At 41.8% G+C, this 24,860-nt stretch overlaps 1 protein-coding gene across 1 annotated transcript in view; it reads left to right on the forward strand.

The window, feature by feature from the left end:
• LOC140194614 (BEN domain-containing protein 4) overlaps positions 1–17,648 on the forward strand; it is a 71,224-nt gene extending 53,576 nt beyond the window's left edge. The window contains exon 5 of the mRNA XM_072251854.1: positions 16,508–17,648. Coding sequence (XP_072107955.1) covers positions 16,508–16,725 — 218 coding nt within the window. The 3' untranslated portion in view covers positions 16,726–17,648. The remainder of the gene's footprint in view (positions 1–16,507) is intronic.
• Positions 17,649–24,860: the final 7,212 nt, after the last annotated feature.

The following is a 24,860-nucleotide window of genomic DNA, read 5'->3' on the forward strand; positions in this document are numbered from 1 at the left end:
GGACTTCCTAACCAATAGAACTCAGATAGTCAAGATGCACAACTGCTGTGTGCTGAGCCCATTGCTGTACACTCTGCTCACACACAACTGAACAGCCAAACACCCCAGTAATCACATGGTCAATTTCACCAGTGACAGCAATGATGAGATGGCCTACAGAGAAGAGGTGGAAGAATTTGAGGCCTGGTACCAGACAAAAACCTTTTTGCCAATATCAACAAGTCAATGGAGATGGTTACCAACTTTGGGAGAACTTGCACCCGCTCACACACCTCTTTACTTTGTTGGTACAGCAGTGGAAACTGCGAGCAGTTTCAAACTCCTGAAAGTGCACATCTCGTACAACCTCTCATTGCTCCAGAACACATCCTACACAAGTAAGAAAGGTTATTCTTCTCTGCATTCATATTTTGTGTTATATGATTATTATGTAGTTATATTGCATTCTTTATTATTGTTCTTTATCTTATCGTGTTTATTTTGTGTTGCATCAGATCTGGAGTAACAATTATTTTGTTCTCCTTTACACTTCTGTATTGCAAATGACATTAAACACTCCTGAATCTCCTGAAGGAACATCCTTCTATTCTGAGGCTGTGTCCTCTAGTCCCAGACTCTCCCACTTTTGAAAACATTCTCTCCTTGTCCACTCTGTCTGGCCACTTCAGTACCCCTGCAATACTTGGTAGGTTTCATCTTAGAATTTGTATTTTCTTTCACTTATACTGCACAACATTTGGTTCTGCTGGTCAGTTTTTCCACCCTGCCCTCGCCCTGTCAAAGCTGGGAAAACCACGAAGCTCTTCACAATCCTGTTACAATGTCATTGGAAATTTGATGGTGTCAAGTTATAATTCTTAATTCTGCAATATTATTTGCCTATAAGAAAAAATAGATGTTTAGTTTTAGAAACATAGAAACATAGAAAATAGGTGCAGGAGTAGGCCATTCGGCCCTTCGAGCCTGCACCGCCATTTATTATGATCATGGCTGATCATCCAACTCAGAATACTGCCCCAGCCTTCCCTCCATACCCCCTGACCCCCGTAGCCACAAGGGCCATATCTAACTCCCTCTTAAATATAGCCAATGAACTGGCCTCAACTGTTTCCTGTGGCAGAGAATTCCACAGATTCACCACTCTCTGTGTGAAGAAGTTTTTCCTAATCTCGGTCCTAAAAGGCTTCCCCTCTATCCTCAAACTGTGACCCCTCGTTCTGGACTTCCCCAACATCGGGAACAATCTTCCTGCATCTAGCCTGTCCAATCCCTTTAGGATCTTATATGTTTCAATCAGATCCCCCCTCAATCTTCTAAATTCCAACGAGTACAAGCCCAGTTCATCCATTCTTTCTTCATATGAAAGTCCTGCCATCCCAGGAATCAATCTGGTGAACCTTCTCTGTACTCCCTCTATGGCAAGGATGTCTTTCCTCAGATTAGGGGACCAAAACTGCACACAATACTCCAGGTGCGGTCTCACCAAGGCCTTGTACAACTGCAGTAGTACCTCCCTGCTCCTGTACTCAAATCCTCTCGCTATAAATCGCCTTTTTCACCGCCTGCTGTACCTGCATGTCCACTTTCAATGACTGGTGTATAATGACACCCAGGTCACGTTGCACCTCCCCTTTTCCTAATCGGCCACCATTCAGATAATAATCTGTTTTCCTATTTTTGCCACCAAAGTGGATAACTTCACATTTATCCACATTAAATTGCATCTGCCATGAATTTGCCCACTCACCCAACCTATCCAAGTCACCCTGCATCCTCTTAGCATCCTCCTCACAGCCAACACTGCCACCCAGCTTCGTGTCATCCGCAAACTTGGAGATGCTGCATTTAATTCCCTCATCCAGGTCATTAATATATATTGTAAACAACTGGGGTCCCAGCACTGAGCCTTGCGGTACCCCACTAGTCACCGCCTGCCATTCTGAAAAGGTCCCGTTTATTCCCACTCTTTGCTTCCTGTCTGCTAACCAACTCTCCACCCACACCAATACCTTACCCCCAATACCGTGTGCTTTATCTTTAGTTTTATATTTAGTCTAAATAATATTTATATTTCTAATATATTTTCAGAATTAAAAAGTATCTGCTATTAACATCCCATACGATTTTTCTCTAGGATTCTCACGGCTGTTTCTGAAACATTAACATTTATATGCAATTAATGCATGAATTATATGGACTGCACATCATTAATCCCCACCCAGCACTCATTTGGAAACTCTCCCTTGAAATTATATTATCTCTATGCTTTTAAATCAAAGAGAGGAAAGCTGCAATCTAGGGGAAGAACTGTGAAACTCCAAGTGCACTGATACCTACCTATATTTCTGCAGCCTTGACTACAATCCTATCAGAAGGACTAAAGGTCTGTGCTTATGTCTGCAAGTATGGCCTCAACCACAAGGACAGAAGTCGGCTGTCACAATGATTGCAATTGAAACCACAGAACGAAGTTGGCTGTTCACTCTAGAGAACAGTTCTGTTCACAGGTACTGAGGCCATCTACTTGCCCCATAAAGTGCAGATATGAAGCCAATACAGCTCTACTCATTCAGGGTGACAATGGCTCACTTGTGATCCATCCATCATTGACACAATGGCTACCCTAACGACCAGAATGTGTGGTGGGTTTCTCCCCATCATAAAGGGACATCTTAACCTGTCTCCCATTGTCAGATGAATACTTGAACATCTGCAAAGTGGACTGAAAATCACAGCACATCTTCCCTTTGGCAAACGTTGTTCATTCGTAATGCTGATCTCATGGAAAACTATGGAATAGGATCAGATAAAAGGCTCTTCTAGACCAAAGTGAGACAGACAAGTTAAAAGTCACAAGTAACACACACGCAATGCTGGAGGAACTCAGCAGGCCAGGCAGCACCTATGGAAAAAAGGACTTCAGCAGTTCTGTCAAAGGGTTTCAGCCTGAAACGTCGACTGTACTTTTTCCCACTGATGCTGCCTGGCCTGCTGAGTTCCTCCAGCATTTTGGGTGTGTTGCTCGGATTTCCAGCATCTGCAGATTTTCTCTTGTTTGTGAAAAGTCAAGTGTCTCTTTTGAGGAGGTGTCATTTTTCTATTATCAGAAAATGTTTTACTTTCTACTAAAACAAAGAGCTACAAGTTCATGAGCTCTAATCTAGTGGTTCAGAAGAAAAATGACCAAAAGGTATTTCTGTGAAGTATGAACATGTGCAATTGTTTTTAATTGTTACATCACACTGTGTGCTCTCTCATCTAATTCAATTTCACTCTGCTGTTCTCTTTTGAAAAATACATAAACTGAGTGGCCACTATATTAGGTACACCTGTACACCGCCCGATAGTGCAAGTATCTAATCTGCCAGATGGGATAGTTTGAGTATCTCAGAAATTGCTGATCTCCTGGGATTTTCACGCACAATAATAATCTCTAGAGTTGACAGACGATGGAGCAAGACACAAAAAACTTCCAGTGAGGGGCAGTTCTGTGGGCAAAAATGCCTTGTTAATGAGAGAGGTCAGAGGAAACTGGCCAGACTGGTTCAAGCTGACAGGATGGCAACAGGAACTCAAGTAACCACATGTTACAACAGTGGTGTGCTGAAGAGCATCTCTGAATAGACAACATGTCAAATGTTGAAGTGGATTGCCTACAGCAGCAAAAGACCATGAACATACACTCAGTGTCCAGCTTATTAGGTATAAGAGGTACCTAAAAAAGTGGCCACAATAAAATCTTTAAGTTTTCAACTGTTTGGGGATCACTAGTGATATTTAATCCAGTGCTCCCGATGTGGCCTTCTATATATTGGCGAGACCCGACGCAGACTGGGAGATCATTTCGCTGAACACCTATGCTCTGTCCGCCAGAGAAAGCAGGACCTCCCAGTGGCCACACATTTTAATTCCACATCCCATTCCCATTCTGATATGTCTATCCACAGCCTCCTCTACTGTAAAGATAAAGCCACACTCAGGTTGGAGGAACAACACCTTATATTCCGTCTGGGTAGCCTCCAACTTGATGGCATGAACATTGACTTCTCAAACTTCCGCTAATGCCCCACCTCCCCCTCGTATCCCATCCGTTATTTATTTATGTACACATATTCTTTCTCTCTCTCTCCTTTTTCTCCCTCTGTCCCTCTCAATATACCCCTTGGGGGTATACATCCTCTGGGTTTTCCGCCCTCCCCCTTTTCTTTCTCCCTGGGCCTCCTGTCCCATGATCCTCTCATATCCCTTTTGCCAATCAACTGTCCAGCTCTTGGCTCCATCCCTCCCCCTCCTGTCTTCTCCTATCATTTTGGATCTCCACCTCCCCCTCCCACTTTCAAATCTCTTACTACCTCTTCTTTCAGTTAGTCCTGACGAAGGGTCTCAGCCCGAAACATCGACTGTACCTCTTCCTATAGATGCTGCCTGACCTGCTGCATTCACCAGCAACTTTGATGTGTGTTGAGTGATATTTAATGTATGTTTTGTGTTTTAATGAAGCCTTAGTTGTTTTCTGATCAGTCTAGACCAATTCATGTAGCTACTTGGGCAATTTAAACCACAGCGTGAAGTGCTAAGAGGTAGCTGTGAAACAAATATGAAAGTTTATGCTTCTTGTGTGGGCCCTTTGTGAGAAGTAGGTTGCAGCTTTTGAAAGCATACATAAGGTTTAGGAAGCAAGGATCAGATGGGTCTATTGAGGAATATAGGGTAGTAAGAAAGGAGCTTAAGAAGGGGCTGAGGAAAGCAAGAAGAGGGCATGAGAAGGCCTTGGAAAGTAGGGTAAAGGAAAACCCCAAGGCATTCTTCAATTATGTGAAGAACAAAAGGATGACAGGAGTGAAGGTAGGACAAATTAGAGATAAAGGTGGGAAAATGTGCCTGGAGGCTGTGGAAGTGAGTGAGGTCCTCAATGAATACTTTTCTTTAGTATTCACCAATGAGAGGGAACTTGATGATGGTGAGGACAATATGAGTGAGGCTGATGTTCTGGAGCATGTTGATATTAAGGGAGAGGAGGTGTTGGAGTTGTTAAAATACTTTAGGACGGATAAGTTCCCGGGGCCTGACGAAATATTCCCCAGGCTGCTGCACCAGGCAAGGGAAGAGATTGCTGAGCCTCTGGCTAGGATCTTCATGTCCTCGTTGTCCACGGGAATGGTACCGGAGGATTGGAGGGAGGTGAATATTGTCCCCTTGTTCAAAAAAGGTAGTAGGGATAGTCTGGGTAATTATAGACCAGTGAGCCTTATGTCTATGATGGGAAAGCTGTTAGAAAAGATTCTTAGAGATAGGATCTATGGGCATTTAGAGAATCATGGTCTGATCAGGGACAGTCAGCATGGCTTTGTGAAGGGCAGATCGTGTCTAACAAGCCTGATAGAGTTCTTTGAGGAGGTGACCAGGCATACAGATGAGGGTAGTTCAGTGGATGTGATCTACATGGATTTTAGTAAGGCTTTTGACAAGGTTCCACACAGTAGGCTTATTCAGAAAGTCAGAAGGCATGGGATCCAGGGAAGTTTGGCCAGGTGGATTCAGAAGGCAGAGGGTCGTAGTGGAGTGAGTACATTTGAATTGGAGGGTTGTGACTTGTGGTGTCCCACAAGGATCGGTTCTGGGACCTCTACTTTTCGTGATTTTTATTAACGACCCGGAGAAGTGTTCGGTGGTACACTTTTGAAGGACAAACTCCAAGGCAGAGTACAAAGTAAATGGCAGGATACTTGGAAGTGTGGATCTGGGGGTACATGTCTACAGATCCCTGAAAGTTGCCTCACAGGTAGATAGGGTAGTTAAGAAAGCTTATGGAGTGTTAGCTTTCATAAGTCAAGGGATAGAGTTTAAGAGTCGCGGGGTAATGATGCAGCTCTATAAACTCTGATTAGGCCACACTTGGAGTACTGTGCCCAGTTCTGGTCACCTCACTATAGGAAGGATGTGGAAGCATTGGAAAGGGTACAGAGGAGATTTACCAGGATACTGTCTGGTTTAGAGAGTATGCATTATGATGAGAGATTAAGGGAGCTAGGGCTTTACTCTTTGGAGAAAATGAGGATGAGAGGAGACATCATAGAGGTATACAAGATATTAAGAGGAATAGATAGAGTGGACAGCTAGCGCCTCTTTCCCAGGGCACCACTGCTCAATACTGGAGGACATGGCTTTAAGGTAAGGGGTTGAAAGTTCAGGAGAGATATTAGAGGAAGGTTTTTTACTCAGAGAGTGGTTGGTGCGTGGAATGCACTACCTGAGTCAGTGGTGGAGGCAGATACACTAATGAAAATTAAGAGACTACTAGACAGGTATATGGAGGAATTTAAGATGAGGGGTTAAATGAGAGGCAGGGTTTAAGGGTTGACACAACATTGTGGGCTGAAAGGCCTGTACTATGCTTTACTGTTCTATGTTCTATGTTCTAAGAAATGAACAGAAGCAAGAAGATTGGACTAAACTAAAGGGCATAGGTTTAAGAGAAGAATGATTTAAAAGGGGTAACACGTACAAAATGCTGGAGGAACTCAGCAGGCCAGGCAGCATCTATGGAAAAGAGTACAGTCGACATTTCAGGCCCAGACCCTTCATCAGGAATGGGAAAAAAAAAGATGAAGAGTCAGAGTTAGAATGTGGGTGAAGGGGAGTTGATTGGTGAGAACAGTATAAGGCTGGAGAAGGGGGAATCTAATAGGAGAGGACAGAAGTCCATGGAGGAAAAAAAAAGGGGAGGAGCACCAGAAGGAGGCAATGGGCAGGCAAGGAGATAAGGTGAGAGAGGGAAATAGGAAGGGGGAATGGTGAAGGAGCTGGGGGAAGGCATTACCGGAAGTTCAAGAAATTGATGTTCATGCCATATGGTGTTGCTTCTCCAACCTGAGCGTGGCCTCATCGCAACAGTAGGGGAGGCCATGGACTGACATGTTGGAATGGAAATGGGAAGTGGAATTGAAACAGTGACCACTAAGAGATCCTGTTTTTTCTGGCAGACGGAGTGTAGGTGCTCGGTGAATCTAATCCTGTACTCCAGAAAAAGCGGGATCTCCTAGTGGCCACTCATTTTTAATTCCACTTCCCATTCCCATTCCGACATGTCAGTCCTGTCGCAATGAGGCCACATTCAGGTTGGAGGAGAAACAGCTTGTATTCCATCTGGGTAGCCTCCAAGTTGATGGCATAAACACCGATTTCTCGAACTTCTGGTAATGCCGAACCCCCCCCCCCCACCTTTCTTTACCATTCCCTATTCCCACTTCCCTCTCTCACCTTCTATCCTTACCTGCCCAATACCTGCCTCTGGTGCTCATCTCCCTTTTTAATCCCTCCATGGCCTTCTGTCCTGTCCTATTAGATTGCCCCTTCTCCAGCCGTATATCTCTCTCACTAATCAACTTCCCAGCACTTTACTTCACCCCTCCTCCCATTTCCTGTTTCACCTATCACATCACCCACCCCCACTTCTAACTCTAATTCCTCATCTTTCTTTAACCAGTCCTGCCGAAGGGTTTCGGCCTGAAACATCGTTGGTACTCTTTTCCATAGATGCTGCCTGGCCTGCTGAGTTCTTCCAGCATTTTGTGTGTGTTGTTTGGATTTCCAGCATCTGCAGATTTTATATTGTTTGTGATTTAAAAGGGGTAACTTTTTCACATAGAGGGTGGCAGGTATACAGAACAAGCTGCCAGTGGAAGTGGTGGAGGGTGGTGTAAATCTAATGTTAAAATACATTTAGACAGGAACATGAATAGGAAAGATTCAAAAGGATTTGGGCCAAATGTGGGCAAATGGGACTAGCTCATGTAGACAACTTGGTCAGTTGGATAAACTGAGATTCGGAGCCTGCTTTCATGCTGTATAAGTCAGTGACAAGCTGAAGGACACATTAGATGTGAACAAATAATAGAATTGCTTGCAAAATCTGGTTAGTAAAAAGTGTAAGCAAGGCTCTCTGATAGAATTAGCTAATTATAAACCAATGATCTGTAATTAGGTGCAGTGTAGAATTAATATTGATTTCTAGGCATTACATTTTGTACGCTAAAATTCAGTTTATATTAGATTAGGACTTGAAAGAAAATTCATCAGGAAGGAGCGTGTTTGATATGCATCACCACACACATTAAATTAAATATTATTCTGCATTTTTATACACTGAAACTTCGCTTCTCAGAAGGTATACTGTCCTCTGTGAAATAGATAGCCATACACTAGTAGTGATGGTCCTCAGAAGACAGCTGTTTCTCACAGGGCATATCTGCCTGAGTTGGCCCTGTCACTAACCCCTAGTTTCCATGACAGCTTATAACAAAGTGCAGCACACAGGCAGACTCTGAAACCCCGCAAGGTTGTAATCCACGGTCACCAGCTGACAGCTTCCTGTTCACCTTGCAGATGACAATAACCTTCCACAGAGCAAGGACAACCACTTGAAGACAAGCCAGAGGAAATGTGGCCTCCTGCTCTGCAAGTGAGACTTCAGGAACAGCCCAAATTGTGACAGTGGCTACCCACCTTAAACTATTGCTCACATGATGAACTCCTGCCTGAAGAAATGGTCTCATATTAAGTCACTGAATGGATAGCAAACTTTGTACAGAAATGCCATCTCATTGTCTCCTCACACTTCGATTGCCATCACATCATTGATTCCTGAATGATGTCAATGATCCGTAAAGAGCATACATTAGCTCCATTTTGTGTCAGTAAGGAGTGAATATGCCATATGCCTTATGGCATCATTCAGTGTACAACTGGCCTGTGCCTGGCTCAGTTTTCTACTGGGTCTGACTTTTCTTAGAAGTGATCACGTACAATCCACCCCATATTCATGCTGGAAGACTGCTTCAGTGGTACCAGCTGCTCGCCAGGGCCCCAACCCGGTGCATCTGTTTTGTAGAGATACAAGATGGAACCTGACACAAAACACAACACATGAGGGGAACTCAGTGGGTCAGGCGGAATCAAGGGGGGCGGAATGGATAGTCAACATTTTGGATCAAGACCTTTCATCTGGTTGGAAGATAGAAGGGAGATGGCCAGTCTAAAAATGTGAAGGGAAGGGATAGAGTAAGAACTGAGAGAAGGGCAGAGTGGGAATAGTGTGAGAAGCTGGGATGTAATAGGTAGAAATGACAAAGGGCTGAAAATGATGGAGACCTGATAGGAGAGGAAGATGGAGCATGGAATCAAGGGAGCGATGGTATTGCTGAGGACAGGGGGGAGTAGTTGGAGACAAGAACCAGTAGGAGGAGTTTTTAGGTAGTGGGCAAATAGTGGAGGAGTGAAACGGGGTCTGTTTTGTGTGAGTTTAAAGAGCAAAACTCTTTGATTGCAGGAGATGCCAAGGCATCTATAACTTGACACATACTAATTCGCCATTGAAGCCCAAGCATTTCAAGAATGGGCTGTCAGGTACAAACTTTGAAAAGGTAACCTTCACTAGCTGCTAAGGGAGCCTTGCTCAGCAAAGAGCCTTTTTAATCAAATCAGACAGGCTATGCCTCCAGAATTGTTTTGCAAACCAGTTGCTCTATATCCCCAGATGTATAATCTGTTGGGGATTAAATATTAGCCAATACCTTGAGGCATTCACAAATATTCAGGAGCATTAAAAGTCCAAGAAAAAAATTAAAATCCCTTAAAAACTTGGACACTTTAAAATATCAGTAAGCAATTAAGTGAATTTAAATAAACTTTATTGAGTGAAAGAAAGAAAATTAGCTTGTGATTTCTTTTCTGCTGCACTGTTTCTTCCCATGAAAGAGGTGGCTGAAGAGATCGTGGAGGTATTAGTAATGATCTTTCAAAAATCACTAGATTCTGGAATGGTTCCGGGAGACTACAAAATTGCAAATGTCACTCCACTCTTCAAGAAGAGAGAGGAGAAGCAGAAAAAAGAAAATGATTGGCTAGTTAGTCTGACCTCAGTGGTTGGGAAGTTGTTGGAGTCAATTGTTGCTGATGTGATTCCAGGGTGCTTAGAGGCACATGATAAAATAGACCATAGTCAGCATGGTTTTCTCAAGGGAAAATCTTGCTTGACCAATCTGCTGGAATTCTTTGAAGAAATTCTTTGGAGACAGATAAGTGGGTAACAGTCAGGAGAGAGAAGGGCAGGAGTCAGATACTAGAGAGTGCCCCTGTGGCTGTCCCCTTAACAATAAATACTCCTGTTTGAGTACTGTTTGGGGGAACACCCTACCCGGGGGAAACAACAATGGCCAGCCCTCTGGCACAGAGACTGGCTCTGTGGCTCTGAAGAGTAGGGAAAGGGTGAAGGCAGCAGTAATAGGGGACTCTATAGTTAGGGGGTCAGACAGGTGATTCTGTGAATGCAGGAAAGAAACGCGGATGGTAGTTTGCCCCCTGGGTGCCAGGGTCCGGGATGTTTCTGATCGCGTCCACGATATCCTGAAGTGGGAAGGTGAACAGCCAGAGGTCGTGGTACATATTGGTACCAATGACATACGTAGGTCCTGAAAACAGACTACATGGAAGTTGAGAAGCAGGACCCCTAAGGTAGTAATCTTGGGATTACTGCCTGTGTCACGTGACAGTGAGTATAGGAATAGAACAAGGTGGAGAATAAATGCGTGACTGAGGGATTGGAGCAGGGGGCAGGGATTCAGATTTCTGGATCTTTGGGGCAGGTGTGACCTGTACAAAAAGGATGGGTTGCACTTGAATTCGAGTGGGACCAATATCCTGCTAGGGAGGTTTGCTCAGGCTATTGGGGAGAGTTTAAACTAGAATTGCTGGGGGTTGGGAACTGAACTGAAGAGACGGAGGAAGGGGCAGTTGGCTCACGAATAGAGAAAGCTTGGAGACAATGTGAGAGGGAAGATAGGCAGGTGATAGAGAAGGAACGTGCTCAGACCTGTGGTTTGAGACGTGTCTATTTTAATGCAAGAAACATCATGAACAAAGCAGTTGAATGTGGATCAGTACTTGGAGCTATGATGTTGTGGCCATTACAGAGACTTGGATGGCTCAGGGACAGGAATGGCTACTTCAAGTGCCAGGCTTTAGATGTTTCAGAAAGGACAGGGAGGGAGACAAAAGAGGTGGGGGCATAGCAGTGTTGATCAAAGTTAGTGTCACGGCTGCAGAAAAGGAGGAAGTCATGGAGGAATTGTTTACTGAGTCTCTGTGGGTGGAAATTAGAAACAGGAAGGAGTCAATAACTCTACTGGGTGTTTTTTTATAGACCACCCAATAGTAACAGGGACACGAAGGAGCAGGTAGAGAGACAGATTCTGGAAAGGTTTAATAATAACAAGATTGTCATGGAGGTTTTAATTTTCCAAACATTGATTGGCATCTCTCTAAAGCAAGGGGTTTAGATGGGGTGGAGTTTGTTAGATGTGCTCAGGAAGGTTTTCTGACATAATATGTAGATAAGCCTACAAGAGGACAGACTGTACTTGATCTGGTATTGGGAAATGAACCTGGTCAGGTGTCAGGTCTCTCAGTGGGAGAGCATTTGCATTTTGGAGATAGTGATCATAATTCTATCTCCTTTACCATAGCATTGGAGAGGGATAGGAACAGACAAGTTAGGAAAGCATTTAATTGGAGTTAAGGGGAAATATGAAGCTATCAGGCAGGAACTTGGAAGGATAAATTGGAAACAGATGTTCTCAGGGAAATGTACGGCAGAAATGTGGCAAATGTTCAGTGGATATTTGTGTGGCGTTCTGCATGGGTACATTCCAATGAGACAGGGAAAGGATGGTAGGATACAGGATCCATGGTGTACAAAGGCTGTTGAAAATCTAGTCAAGAAGAAAAGAAAAGCTTACGAAAGGTTCAAAAAACTAGGTAATGACAGAGATCTAGAAGATTATAAAGCTAGCAGGAAGGAGCTTAAGAATGAAATTAGGAGAGCCAGAAGGGGCCATGAGAAGGCCTTGGCAAGCAGGATTAAGGAAAACACTAAAGCATTCCACAAGTATGTGAAGAGCAAGAGGATAAGATGTGAGAGAATATGACCAATCAAGTGTGACAATTGAAAAGTGTGTATGGAACCGGAGGAGGTAGCAGAGGTACTTAATGAATATTTTGCTTCAGTATTCACTACGGAAAAGGATGCTGGCGATTGTAAGGATGACTTATAGCAGACTGTAAAGCTTGACCATGTAGATATTAAGACAGAGGATGTGCTGGAGTCTTTGGAAAGCATCAAGTTGGATAAGTCTCCAGAACCAGACGGATGTACCCCAGGCTACTGTGGGAGGCAAGGGAGGAGATTGCTGAGCCTCTGGCAATGATCTTTGTATCATCAGTGGGGACAGGAGAGGTTCTGGAGGATTGGAGGGTTGCGGGTGTTGTTCCCTTATTCAAGAAAGGGAGTAAAGATAGCCGAGGAAATTATAGACCAGTGAGTCTTACTTCAGTGTTTGGTAAGTTGATGGAAAAGATCCTGAGAGGCAGGATTTATGAACATCTGGAGAGGCATAATATGATTAGGAATAGCCAGCATGGCAGTTCGTGCCTCAGGAGCCTGATTGAATTTTTTGAGGATGTGACTAAGCACGTTGATGAAAATAAAGCAGTAGATGTAATGTATATGGTTTTTAGCAAGGAATTTGATAAAGTACCCCATGCAAGGCTTATTGAGAAAGTAAGGAGGCATGGGATCCAAAGGGACCTTGCTTCGTGGATCTGCAATTGGCTTGCCCACAGAAGGCAAAGAGTGGTTGTAGACGGGTCATATTCTGCATGGAGGTCGGTGATTAGTGGAGTGCCTCAGCATTCTGTTCTGGGATCCCTTCTCTTCGTGATTTTTATAAATGACTTGGATGAGGAAGTGGAGGGATGGGTTAGTAAATTTGCTGATGACACAAAGGCTGGGGGTGTTGTGGATAGTGTGGAGGGCTGTCAGAGGTTACAGCGGGCCATTGATAGGATGCAAAACTGGGCTGAGAAGTTTCAGATGGAGTTCAACCCAGATAAGTGTGAGGTGGTTCATTTTGGTAGGTCAAATATGATGGCAGAATGTAGTATTAATAGTAAGACTCTTGGCAGTGTGGAGGATCAGAGGGGTCTTGGGGTCCGAGTCCATAGGACACTCAAAGCTGCTGCGCAGGCTGACTCTGAAGAAGGCATATGGTGCATTGGCCTTCATCAGCCATAGGATTGAGTCTAAGAGCTGAGTGGTAATGTTACAGCTATATAGGACCCTGGTTAGACCCCACTTGGAGTACTGTGCTCAGTTCTGGTCACCTCACTACAGGAAGGATGTGGAAACTATAGAAAGGGTGCAGAGGAGATTTACAAGGATGTTTCCTGGATTGTCAAGTATGCCTTACGAGAATAGGTTGCGTGAACTTGGCCTTTTCCCCTTGGAGCAACAGAAGATGAGAGGTGTATAAGAAGATGAGAGGCATTGATCATGTAGATAGTCAGAGACTTTTTCACAAGAGGACCCAGTTTTGAGGTGCTTGGAAGTAGGTACAGAGGAGATGTCAGGGGTAAGTTTTTTATGCAGAAGGTGGTGAGTGTGTGGAATGGGCTGCCGGCAAAGGTGATGGAGGCAGACACGATAGGGTCTTCTAAGAGTCTCCTGGTTAAATGCATGGAGCTTAGAAAAATAGAGGGCTATGGGTAATCCGAGGTAATTTTTAAGGTAAGTACATGTTTGGCACAGCATTGTGGGCCAAAAGGGCTGTATTGTGCTGTAGTTTTTCTATGTTTTTATGTTCTATGTTTTTTTAAATAACAAGCAGGATAGAAAAGGAGAATCAGTTGATGTTGCGTACTTGGATTTTCAGATGGCCTTTGACAAGATGCCACACATGACGCTACTTGACAAGTTAAGAAACTATGGTATTACAGGAAAGATACTAGCATGGATAAAGCAGTAACTGATTGGCAGGAGGCTAAGAGTGGGAATAATGGGAGCCTTTTCTGGTTGACTGCCGATGACTAGTGGTGTTCGAAAGGAGTCTGTGTTGGGACTGCTTCTTTTTACATTACATGTTAATAACTTGGATTATGGAATGGATGGTTCTGTGGTGAAGTTTTCAGAAAATAGGAAGGAAGGTGAAGAGGCAGGTTGTTTTGAGGAAATAGAGAGGATGCAGAAGGAGTTCAACAGATTAGGGGAATGGGCAAAGAAGTGGCAGTTGAAACATGGTGTCAGGAAGTGTATGGTCTTGCACGTTGGTAGAAGAAATAAAAGGGTAGACTATTTTCTAAATTACAAGAAACTTCAAAATTCTGAGGTGCAAAGAGACATGAGAGTCCTTGTGCAGGATTTCCTAAAGGTTAATTTGCAGGTTGAGTCGGTGCTGAGGGAGGCAAATGTGATGTTAGCATTCATTTTAAGAGGACTAGAATATAAAAGCAAGGATGTAATGTTGATGCTTTATAAAGCACTGGTGAGGCCTGACTTGGAGTATTGTGAGCAGTTTTGAGCACCTTATCTTAGATAGGATGTGCTGACGCTGGAGAGGGTCAAAGGAGGTTCACGAAAATGATTTCAGGATTGAACGGCTTGTCATATGAAGAGTGTTTGATGGCTCTGGGCCTGTATTCACTAGAATTCAGAAGAATGAGGGGTGACCTAATTGAATCCTATTGAATAGTGAAAGGCCTTCATAGAGTGGATGTGGATAGGATGATTCCTATGGTGGTGTATGCTGATTAGTCACCGCTTTTGATTCAGCCAACAACAATGTTGTTGACTTCGACTAAGCTCAACTTTGACCTCACAAATTACACAGACCACCTGTCATTTGAGACATTTGGCCCTTCTGCGGCAGAATCTGGCAATATATAGACATTGTCAGCCAGCTCAGAGATCACAGAACTGGATTGGATGCAAGTCGCTATAACACCAGGATGCAGCAACATCATTTTCTCTCTTGAAACTCCAGATATGACTCCTACCAGAGCTAGGACCTTCTCAACATGCCCACCCATTTTGATCGTTTCAGTACCCTCACTCTCCGAACCACTTGCCTTCCAACTGAATCCATATTTCACTATCCTGTAGGCTCTCCTTACAATAAAATTTTCAGGACAGACCAAAAATTCATGGATGTTCTCAAAGTGTCTTTGACGTGGAATGTTAACTCTCTTTCTCCTTCCACAGATGCTGCCCAACCTGCTTGTGTTCTCAGCATTAATTTTTATATAAGATAGGGTTTTGCTGGCAAAGTAGCTTTTATTTCCTGTCACGTTCATGATGCATTGTGGTCTTGTTACTCATAAGAATTCAATAATTTAAACCCTGCATACACAATCAGTGGCCACTTTATTGGGTACACCTGTACACTAATGAAAATATCTAATCAGTCAATCATGTGGCAGCAATACAATGCATGAAAGCATGAGATGGCTATGCTACAGCAGCAAAAGACGACAAAGGCATATTCATTGGGTAGAAGAGGTACCTAATAAAGTGGCCACTGAGTGTACAAAGGAGCAGCAATATATTTGCAAGCCAGGAAGTTGTATGAGTTGAAGAGGAACCCATTCATAGTTGCGTTGCCATGTCCCTGCTGCTTTGCTGATAGGGCACCCATGAAGTGTCCTCATTTTAGAGTTGGGAATGACTGCCCTCAAGGACAAACTTTATTCACCAGATATATTGAAATGTTTAGGGAATTTGCTGTGGTGTGTTGGTGCAACATGCAACAAAAGAACAACATTCCACAATTATAAGAATAAAGAATTATATAAAAAAAACTTAGAGGGTAAAGTATGGATTTAGAATAAACATGCATAAATACATAAATACCATCATGTATTTACAATGTAAACAGCTTTATATAAAAAAGTGGTTTAAATTATTTACAGTGCAGTACAGAGACTAAGGTAATAGATAAAAGGGGGTGTAGCCAAGGAGAATAGTGGATCAGGTTAACAGTCTGGTGTAAGAAACTTTTAAAATGGCATTATGTTTTTGTTTTAATAGTCCTATATTGTTTCCAGAAGGAAGGTTTTGGAAAAGGTAGTTTGCTGGGTGGGTAGTATTGCTTCTTTGTGCTGGACACGTACAAATCCTGCAGCGGTGGTAGACGGCAGCCAGTGAATGTTTCAGCTGACCTGACAGTTCACTGTAGTTTTTTTATATGGTGGGAGGATGCTGTGCCAGACCAGACTGTTTGGCATCCTCCTACCATATAATGATTAAATTCTAAACTAACATCATGGAGAGCTCGCCATGATGTTCGTTTAGAATTGCACCATTATGTTCTGTGGCAGATGGCAATTGCCACAAGAAGTACCGAACATCCTCTTCTGAGCCTTTTTGTTAATGAAGGAAATATGGTTCTCCCACATGAAGTCCTGTGAAATAATAATGCTCAGGGACCTTAATATTGAAATGGTGCTAACTGCAGAGTTGTTGATAAGTGGGTGAAGAGGGTAGGTGGAGTGGTTTATTAATCCTGATGGTTAATATACAAAAGCTATAACCTGCAACTCACTAATTCTTGACGTTTGCACTAATTCAGGAAATCTGTACCTTATTTCAGTTTCTTCACCTGCTGTATGTTGCTTGCAGAATTCATTCGGATGCATTGCACTTCCAACCCAGATTGGTGGATGCCATCAGAAGAACAAATTAACAAGGTCTTCAGTGATGCTGTTGGGCATGCTCGGCAGGGACGCGCTGTGGGAACTTTCCTTGGTGCCAATGGCCCCTATCATGAAGGCTATGACCATCAGATGTCGCAGGATGAAGTATACAACAAGGGGTGCCATGAGGGTGCTGGAGACTGAGCCCGCACAGTCTGATGTAACTGCCAGGCTGATGTAGAAAATGAATGTGTAACACTCCATGGCTGTATTGGTGTTGACACCAACTTGATATGATGCAAATCAATTTAAAATTAGAACATTTAATTAAAATAAGATTTCCTACAGAAGAGACACCAAAAGTGACCTCAAAGGTTAACCTGCTTTGACTGTGATTAATTTGGTAAATCCATTGTCCTGAACACCTGAAGTGCTATCCCAGGCTTGGGACTGAGGAATGTTACTTATCTGACCAAATTAACAAAATGTTATTCAGTCTAGATAGCATCCTTTAGCAGTAAAACTTAAAAATAGTTTATTTTCCATGTGTGCTTGAGTGGTCTAAAGCTGCAAAAATTCTAAATTAACTGTGGTTGAAATACATCAAAACCAAATCCTGGGCATATAAGCTCTAGTCAACTCATGAACTAATAGGAAAGTATGGCCATTAAAATCTGGAGCCTGTCCTAACGCAACATTTCAGAGATATCAAATTAGGAATTAGGCTTATAGTCAAAGACATCTTAGCTGTGTAGTAATATCATTTACTCAATGTAAAATTTTGCCCAGTCTACCATTCTGTGAACTCAATCGGTCACCACAGTTTTAGTTACCAACTTTATTATGCAGCTGTTTGGAAATGTAGCCACATTGTTAAGGAAATCAAGGAGAAGTATGATATTAATTCTAAGAATGACAAAAGAAGCTGAGGCAGGTAAGTAGCATTCCCTTCAGAAATGCCTATCTGCCAATTATCTCAGACACTGGTTTAGGTTATATTGCACTTTGTTTGAATATCTTTTATCCATGTGTACAAGTGCATTAACAATAAATGTTGTAGCATCGTATTACATGTATTAAAATAATTTTATTAAGGAAATTAACTTTAAAAGGTATATATTAATTATTCCATCCCATAGGAGATGTTTCTTCCACTTTCAAATTGTTATGAAAGCATTTGACCCCATTTCATGTTCATAGTCAGTTGACCCACTGATTATGATAACTATATCACCCTGTTGCTACTAATAAACTTTAACTATTAAAAGTTTTGCACATTTGAAGAAAGCATAAAACAGTGACTTAGGAACCAAGAGGGTGCATCATTTTACCTGTGGAAAAATATATAGTGTAAAATGAAAGGAAACATGACCAGATGTCTCTTCAATAGCTTCCCACATTACAGTCAGAGGACCTTTATATTTTTATACTTTTAAACACTGAGTTTTTTTTAACCTTTGTTATTTTCTAATATTAAATTGTAACCCTATAAGGTGCAATCAGTGAAAATATTTTCTGGGTAATAAATACATTAGTTTGGTTAAAGAGAAAGCACCACTGAAGCTTTGTTTTAACATTATGATAACATATAAAGGTTAACAGAAAGATGGTATCTGCTGATAAATCTGAAAAAGTATTTCAATGTGCAGCTTGTTCATTTGTACATTAGAGTGAAAAATCACTTGTCAGATCCAATCATTCACCAGACCGTTGAAGAAACTTCTTTGCAGAGCTGACCAAAACGTAGTAGATTGAACATAACTCATGCTATCCTTTAACCTTCATCAAAATATTGGAGGGTAGTGTAAAGTCTCCAGTACATTTCAAATCCACCGTGAATGTCATGGAATTTGATATGCATGATGAAATATCAACAACAGCTCAGTTGGTAGTATCCCTGCCTCTCGGCCAAAGGATTGTAGGTTCCAATACAACTCCAGAGACTTTGAGACTTGAGTGCCAACCCAAGCTGATAATTCATTCTAGTGATGAAATGTGCAATGACAGCTATGCCGTCTTCCAGATGAAACAATAAACCAAAGGTCTGTTCTCATTTTGAGACCTTGCAGAACTACTCTGCAGAAAAATAAGGTACAATAGCACTGCTAGTAGAACTGTTGCTCACAGCACTGGAGACCCCAGTTCAACCCAAAACTCCCTGTGACTAAATAGTAGTTTAATTGACCGCTGTAAATTGCCCCTAGAGCGGAGGCGAATAGTAGAATCTTGGGAGTTACTGAGGATGTGGGGAAAATAAAATGGGAATAATGTAGGATCAATGCAAATGGGTGGTTGATGTTTGACATTTGACACTGTGGACCAAAGAACCTGCTTCTGCGCTATGTGTCTTTATGACTCCAAGGTGTTCTTTCAGCATACTGGTCAATATTCATTGCTCATTCATCATCGCAAAGTCAAATTTTTATTTTGCACAGTACTTCATTGCTTTTTGTGGGATCTTGCTGTGTGTAAACTGACTGCTACATATCAAAGACTGGGAGGTAATTGTGTCCATTAACTCCATGCTGGCTCCCCCATATCCCCTGCACATTCCCTGTAATCCTATATTATAGTGGGGGGGGGGGAATGCAGGAGTAAATTGAGGTATGCTAAATTCAGCAGGAAGTTTAGGAATGCAGTTTCTTTTTCCACCTGACATCCATTGTGGATGATCTTTTAGTGAGCAGCAGTAATCTACACTATAGCATTCATTCTTTGAAAACATCTGAAATTTCCTAACTGCTTTGCTTGTATTGAGGTCAGTTCTGTAAAGACTTTGTGTCCTGTGTGCCAGTCATATGGACTGAATTCTTTGCACTTCCAGCATTGTCCATTAAACATAATAGAAACATTGACCGAGGGTGCAGGCTACTGAAGGCAGAATATCAGGTTATTAAAGTCCATTGTGAAGTCTGTTATTATAACTAAAAACCTAACTGCCACTGCAGTGCAAATAACAATAATCCAAATTACTTACAGTGCTTCTATAATTAGTCCACTGAGGAAAACAAATGTACCTAGCAGCATATTATGAGCCAAGTTTCAGCTATTGATTAAGAATGGACAATAAAAGCAATCAATTGAATGTAATTTTGTTTGATTGCCTTTCCCTTCTCTCAGTGCTGACATCTGGCTGCTCTTCCCTGGTTGATTTTCTAGAAGGTCAAACTTAAACATGTAACAGGTAATGTTACTACAAGTCTTGCAGACAAGACTTACATTCATGTTACACACTATGTTAGCATCTCTATGGTAAATGAGTGGGAACCTACCCAGTTTCCTGTTCCAGAAAACTCCAAAGAGAAACACCTCAATGGGATTCCAGTAGGTGAACTGACTCAGGAAGAGCAGAAACTAAACCTAGTTTAGTACAACATACTGTGTATATAAACCAATTATGCAGGAAGTATTTCTCACTGGGGAAGAGAAAGTCAGTCAGTCTGTGGAAGCATTGCACCTAAAGTTCTGACTTACGCAGTCTTTCAGTGGGTTTTCCTTCTCGGAACATGGAATCAGAATTTTCTCTAAGAAATGCAATAAAGAAAACAATGTTTAAATTGTTAACTTAAAATATGCTTTGATTTTGAACATTTGATTAGTCGTTCCTAGGTTCTGATAATTTGTTTGGTGCCAATACTGGCAAACAGTACAATGATAATTCAGTTAGGTGTCAACAGCCTACTGAACCCAATTCAGAACCAGAATTATTATATCTTATAGGATATGGCATTTGTTGTTTTGTTGCAGCAGAACAGTGCAAAGACGTAAAATTATAATAAATGACAAAATAAATTGTGCAAAAGGAAGGAATAATGAGCAAGTGTTTGTGGGCCATTCAGAAATCTGATGGCAGAGTGAGAGAAGCTGTTCCTGAATCATTGAGTTTGGGTCTTCATGCTCCTGTACCTTCTTCCTGATGGGCAGTAATGATAAGTGGGCATTACCTAGATGGTAAGTCTTTAATGAGGGTCTTAGTTAGGCTCTACCTCTTTAGGATGTCCTTGATGGTGAATAGGACCGTGCACATATTTTCAGAGAACATTGTATGATTATTAACCCAATATCACTTTCTGCCCCAGAGTGAGACGCATTTGCTTTCCAACCTTTGGTTAAACAAGAAATATCATCTATGGGATTCTTTTATAAGGTTGAGCACTTTTCCCTGTTTTTGCACCATTAGTGTGACTGGTCAGTGCAGTGAAAAGTAAATGTAAAATCTTGTTGATTATGGAAGATTAGTAATGTTAGCATTCTCACAAGTGTACTTCACTGTCTTAATTAAATGTGCACTGACTTGGAACAGACCTTTTTGTTACATGTTGACCATCTGTCTTTGGTAATGTGTGTAGTCTCAATGTAGCTTTTATATTGTCAATTGTTGAGACCAGCCACACAATAAATGATGTACATTACTGCTTTGTCTTTGATCTCTGTATTATATTTGATGTTTTAGGATCTTCCAGTTTCGTAGTTGTCTTTTTTTCTAAATTGAGCAGCGAGGGGAAGAAATTGTACACACTTGTGATTTTGTATGTAGCGATTTAATCTGTCCTCTACACTTGTACGACATCTGCCTTAATAACAACTAACTTCATAAGGCAATGAGAGTAATTTCATGATTGCTTTATCAAATAAAGATTAAAATGAACAAAGCTGTTCTTTTACTTCTTCAGATGTCATTCTCATTTATTTTTTATTTCAGTGAATTTGTATGACTTTGTACAGGTGACCCAGACAAATGGCAATATTGACCAGACCACTACTACAATTCCGTCTCTGCCTACAGAAAATAATTTGTCAAACCCAACCATACATGGCTTCACTCCATGCAATGACACATATTACATTAATTTACTAAACGTAACATTTTCATAATTGATGTTGAGATAAAAAGTTAATTTGAGTAGAGCAGTAGTTTTAAAGAACACCTGGCTGCTTAAAAGAAAAACAGGAATTTTGGCACTCATGCTCATTACTGAGTAACACCTACCACAACTTTAGCATCCCTATATATTTACCAAGGTTGCAGATGTTGAAAATATTCAAGTCGTGCAGCACTGGCCAATAATGTTTCAGGCTGAGGCTTTTTCATGAGAACATTAATGTACATAGTACCTCACCAGCAGCAAAATAGATAAAGCAATGAAATTTATTCATTTCCCCATTTTGATATTGATTATTGCTGCATGGACTTTTAAAAGATATGGTACAGCTTAATTACTGTCAGCCACATTCGTAATATATATATAAATGTATAGGCAGTATCAAAATCTTTCAGGTTTTAGTTTGTCTTTTCTCATTTTTTTAAAATATCAATCACTGCTTTTCTTTAGAAAAAATTCTGACCAGCTATGTTAACACATACTCTTTGGTTTACACTGTGTACCTCTATGAGGCAAAAGTTTTGGTTGTTGGACAGAAATTTCTCACAGTAATGTAACTGTGGTTGCTTTGTTGGATTGGAGGTCTGAAGGATTGATCTCTAGTTATGTCTTGGTATAATAGTGCACTGAAAGGCAAACATGAAAGCTGAGGGCTGGTATTGTGGAAACTCACCCTGTCTCTCAAGCAAGCCTGTAAGGCTGCTTTCCTTTTCCTCAAGCTATCCTTGCCTCCAATCAGCTGCTGGGTTTCCTCAAACTGATGAAACAGTTAGCCAGAATTACACCTGAAAATAGGCCAATATTCGATGGCTAGACTTATTACAGTATTTAAATGACCAATTTATCACTTAAAGCTGCTTATGCCCCAGCTCACCTGTGCTGAATTGTAAAGATATGGTTTGGGGCATTTGGGATTTTAAGGTGTTATATCTTGCTGCAGTTTCAAGAAATAAAATTATCTGGTCTGTTAGTAAATAGTCTTCAAACTGATTGGTTGAATTGACTTTATTTCTTACATCCTTCACATACATCAGGAGCAAAAATCTTTACGTTACGCCTCCATCTAAATGTGCAATAATATTAAGTTATAATAAATAGAACAGTCAATGTAATATTGAAATACACTCAAATCAGCATGAATTAATCAGTCTGATGACCCGGTGGAAGCAGCTGTCCCGGAGCCTGTTGGTCCTGGCTTTTATGCTGCAGTACCGTTTCCCGGATGGTAGCAGCTGGAATAGATTGTGGTTGGGGTGACTCGGGTCCTTTTTTCACACCTGTCTTTGTAAATGTCCTGAATCATGGGAAGTTCACAACTACAGATGCGCTAGGCTGTCTGCACCACTCTCTGCAGAATCCTGCAATTAAGGGAGATACAGTTCCCATACCAGACAGTGATGCAGCCAGACAGCATGCTCTCAATTGTGCCCCTGTAGAAAATTCTTAGGATTTGGGGGCCCATACCAAACTTAGTCAAATATCTGAGGTGAAAGAGGCGCTGTTGTGCCTCTACCACGCAGCTGGTGTGTACAGACCACTTGAGGTCCTCGGTGACGTGGATGCCAAGGAACTTAAGGTTTACCCTCTCGACCCCAGATCCATTGATGTCAATAGGGGTTAGCCAATATTATTTTTTCGGCTTACTTAGGATCCGAGCACTATATTGCTTTAGATTCTTACTGGAGACAATCTACTGTTGAAAAGCTCACACAAGATCAGTGAGCAGCTGCAAATCTAATCACAGCAGTATCATAGTTAAACCTGTCAGCAAAATCCACTGAAATAAGGGTCTACCCGGTAGCTCTCACCTAGAACCTTGTGCCTCCGACAGGATAGGAATGGCAGGTCCCTCTCCTCAAGAACAACAATCGGATAGGCATGTTTTGGACATGTTACCTGCCAACTACTTATGAGATATACCGAACTCACTTCTGCTGCTATTTTGCCCTCATTTCCAATAAAGTGCGCATTGTGCTTTCAAGTACTGATGTTATTGGCAATCAAATTAATCCTGATTCTAACCTCATCTGTTCACATGGATGTCAACTCCACCATAAGGTCCTGTGTGAGTATACATGCACATGCATTGTGTCAGTAGTGGTCAGGGGTGAAAAGGTTAAGGTAGCTAAATCACTTAAATATCGAGGGCACACAGAAAATACAAATCAAAAGATGCTTTACTGCTCTTTGTAACTAGAAGGCAAGAATTCAAAGGTTTAGATGTCATATCAAAGCCATAACACACCCAGGTTACACCACAACTAACAATACAATGAATAATTCCGGAAACTACCTTAATTATTATGTATTTGGAAGGTGCACTCTGTAAATTCATTTACATAATACCAGGACCCCAAGAACAAAAATGTAAGATGAGAAAACAATTTGACTTCCTGAAGTTTAAGACTAAGAAGATTATTTTAGTGAAGTTTATTAAATATACTAGAGACCTGCTGGGTTGAATGCAGATAATCTACTTCTGCTATTTGAGGAATCCAAGATCATGGGACATAGGCATAATGTCATACAGCACAGAAGGTCCTTTGACCCACCCTGCCCATGCCAACTATCAAATACCTATCCAGATTAATCCCATTTACCAGCACTTGGACAATAGATTTCTAAATTGGTAATTCAGGTACATACCTAGATGGCTGGCACCAGGGCAGGAATGGATTCTCAATATTCCTGGATTTCAGTGCTTTAAAGGGGATGGTGGGGGGGGGGGGGGAGGAAGGGGAGGAGGGGTGGTATTACTGGTCAGGGTTACTATTACAGCTACAGAAAGGGTGGGTAATGTAGCAGGATCCTCTTTTGAGTCAGTATGAGTGGAAGTCAGGAACAGGAAGGGAGCAGTTACTCTATTGGGAGTATTCTATAGGCCCCCTGGTAGCAGCAGAGATACCGAGGAGCAGATTGGGAGACAGATTTTGGAAAGGTGCAAAAATAACAGGGTTGTTATCATGGGTGACCTTAACTTCCCTAATATTGATTGGCACCTGATTAGTTCCAAGGGTTTGGACAGGGCAGAGTTTGTTAAGTGTGTCCAGGACGGATTCCTGTCACAGTATGTTGACAGGCCAACAAGGGTGAATGCCATACTAGATCTAGTATTAGGTAATGAACCGAGTCAGGTCACAGATCTCTCAGTGGGTGAGCATCTGGGAGACAGTGACCACCACTCCCTGGCCTTCAGCATTATCATGGAAAAGTATAGAATCAGAGGGGACAGGAAAATTTTTAATTGACGAAAGGCAAATTATGAGGCTGGGCTAGAGCTTGCGGGTGTGAATTGGGATGATATTTTTGCAGGGAAATGTACTATGGACATGTGGTCGATGTTTAGAGATCTCTTGCAGGATGTTAGGAATAAATTTGTCCTGGTGAGGAAGATAAAGAATGGTAGGGTGAAGGAACCATGGGTGACAAGTGAGGTGGAAAATCTAGTCAGGTGGA

Source organism: Mobula birostris, chromosome 3 (genome assembly GCF_030028105.1).
Source record: "Mobula birostris isolate sMobBir1 chromosome 3, sMobBir1.hap1, whole genome shotgun sequence".
NCBI lineage: Eukaryota > Metazoa > Chordata > Chondrichthyes > Myliobatiformes > Myliobatidae > Mobula > Mobula birostris.